This window comes from Oryzias melastigma, linkage group LG13 (assembly GCF_002922805.2).
Source record: "Oryzias melastigma strain HK-1 linkage group LG13, ASM292280v2, whole genome shotgun sequence".
In the NCBI taxonomy this organism is placed as follows: domain Eukaryota; kingdom Metazoa; phylum Chordata; class Actinopteri; order Beloniformes; family Adrianichthyidae; genus Oryzias; species Oryzias melastigma.
The window spans coordinates 20,176,521-20,179,304 of NC_050524.1; the positions used below are offsets into that span (position 1 = coordinate 20,176,521).

General features: G+C 38.3%; 1 protein-coding gene across 1 annotated transcript in view; it reads left to right on the plus strand.

Moving 5' to 3' along the window:
- Window positions 1-1,692: 1,692 nt before the first annotated feature.
- zgc:165508 (uncharacterized protein LOC100101652 homolog) overlaps window positions 1,693-2,784 on the plus strand; it is a gene marked incomplete at its 5' end in the record, with an annotated part of 2,923 nt that continues 1,831 nt past the window's right edge. Inside the window, 1 exon segment of the mRNA XM_024277003.2 lies at window positions 1,693-1,824. Within this exon segment, the coding sequence (XP_024132771.1) occupies window positions 1,693-1,824 (132 nt within the window).

The following is a 2,784-nucleotide window of genomic DNA, read 5'->3' on the forward strand; positions in this document are numbered from 1 at the left end:
GAGCATCGATCTCTCTCTGCAAGACGACATATGAATACTGAGTACTGACCACAGTCAGAGAAGGAGAGGGAATGGAGGAGACATATTTGAATGAGGATGACTGAGAAAAAGGAGAGGACTCTGGTGAGTTTAGAGAAATGTATTGATAGAGACAATTGACAAAAAAGGTAAGGCTCGAACAGAAGAATACAAAGCAGATGCATGATGGGATGCAGAGAGTGAGTGAGAGCAGAGAGACTTAAAAAAGAAATGCAAGAGGGAGTCTCAGTCTCTGATTAACCAGATGACACTGATTGGAGAGGATTGGTCTCCTGTTCCCTGTAGGTTATTGGTTATGCACTTGTTAAGTCACTCCACACACATGCATGTATTCACACACATGCATGTATTCACACACATGCATGTATTCACACACATGCATGTATTCACACACATGCATGTATGCATATATACAGAATGAACAGGTGCTTTGTCTAAGGCTGGAAATGACTTGCAACTTATAAACTTTTACATTTAAATAGTTGACAACTAATTTAATAATCGATTAGTTGTTACTTTATAATATATAGATTCTTAGTGCAGTAAAGTTGAAAGTTATATTGGCGTTATCCTAGCTTTATCGACTATTTTGACTTTTTTTATTTAGGCTTAGCTAAAATAAAGTTTAGCTAAAATTTCAGCTACATGCTAGCTATTTTGGCTAATTTAGGCTTTTTGTTTTTTAGGCTATTTTGGAGTTTAGCTAATATTTCAGCTGCATGCTAGCTGTTTTAGCTAATTCAGAATGTTTTGAGCTTTTTAGGCTAATTTGGCATTTAAGTAAGAATTTAGCTGGCTATCAGCTTTAGCGTTTCATCTATCAATTTCAGCATCTTCAGCTATCAGCACTAGCATCTGCCATAACAGCATTCACACATACATTATCGCAGGTAATGCTATATATTTAGTCATTTTAAAGCTAATGATAGTTAAAATGTGTTTTACATCCACTTTATGTATGACACAATTAGTCGACTAATTAGAAAAAATAATCACTTATTAGTAGATCACTAAAATAATTGTTTGTGGCAGCCCTAATTTGAATACAGAAAAACTGAATTGGAAAATTCTTGTTTTCATTTTGTGTTTCTTGCTTTTATCTTGTTCTAGTTTGCTTTTCATTTGACTTTACTTTATGCAGTGCCATTAATTTAGGACTTTTTCTCCACTTCCCTGTAAGAACTTAGTCACATCTGAATGTCCTCACCATCGACTCCACTTTAGTTTCATGCCTCTTTATATTAAGGTCAGTCAGTTTACTTCATGGTGAAACTGGTTCTGACATGTTTTACTTGGGGAGTTGGAAGGGATCTTTTTTTGCACATAAAAATATTTCAATGTTCCCTTGATTTGTAGATTAATTGAGAGGTTGGGGAAAATCCTCTTTCAGAGAACTACAAAAACTAAAGCTTCCATTTATTCCTCGTCAGCTCCCCTCAAATGGTGACGTTTGCTTCCTGACAAACGATGCCTGAAGAGCTTTGACTGTAAAACGAGTGTTGACCGTGTCCAGTCTAATGTGTGCACTGTTCCTCAGGTCTGTCAAAGAGCAGCTGCATGGCGTTGAGGAACAGCGCTATCTGGCGCCTCCTTGTTACCATGTCAACCATGTAATTGCTTGTGTGTAGCTCATACGCTTGTGTGTGTTTGCAGGTGTTGCAGAGCAGTTTGCCATTGCAGAGGCTAAGCTGAGGGCTTGGTCCTCCGTGGACGGAGACGAGTCCAACGATGACTCATACGATGAAGACTTTCTGCCTGCCAACGAGCCCACCACACAGAGCACTGGTAAACACCCCAACAGCTAAATCACATGTATTGATTTGAGGCACACTGCACACCTTCCTTCTTCATCCATATCTCTTTCTCTTCAAATAAGCCTCTCATTGTCCCAGTGCCCTAGTTGTCGTCCTCTAATGACATTTTTTTTGTTCCTGCGTGTAATTTGATACCCCTGCTGCAAGTTTAATATAATTTCCTTTGCTGCAAAGCCAACGTCTGTGTAAGTGGGGTATAAATACACACTGTCTTTGGCCCCAGCAGTCTGTTTGTGTGTGTGTGTGTGTGTGTGTGTGTTCTGCAGCTTTCATCCTGATTACACACAACAACAAATAGGCGCTGCTGCAGCCAAGAACGTTCAGCTCATTGTGGTGGTTCCTCTGTCGTCACACTCAGCTCTGTTTTTATCTGTCGGAGGAAACCAGGGGTTTGACATATTCTGTTGTGATCTGACGCTTTATAAATAAACCAAATGGAGTCGGGGAGATTTCACTGAGCTCCATGCGTCTTCATGAAATGTGAGCTCAGTCAGAGACACCGACATCTTTATGTCCTAGTAGAGCTCCAAGAGTTTATGCTAATAAATTATTTCAGAACTTCCTCTTTTTTACAAACTGACGATATATTCCCTTTAATTCAGTTTTTTTTTATTATTTCTGAGAAATTTATTTTAATCCAGAGTGATCTGATGCTGTGATTGTGGGCCTTTACTTTTTCAAATAATTACCCCCACCTTCACCCAAGACTGCTTTATTTGCAGCGTATTACACACTCTAGGTTGTTTCATTTAAAGTATTTTTATTGTGTTTCCAGTTTTTCTTGCTGTTTTTAATTTATTTACAAGAGTTACTTCTTAATTTTTTACTTTTTTTTTTATTTGACCAAATTTTGATAATGAGATAGTAAAAAGTTGGCTTCTTGTGTTAGGTAGTCTGTAAGAGGACCCCGAGTAAAGCGTCAAAAAACAGA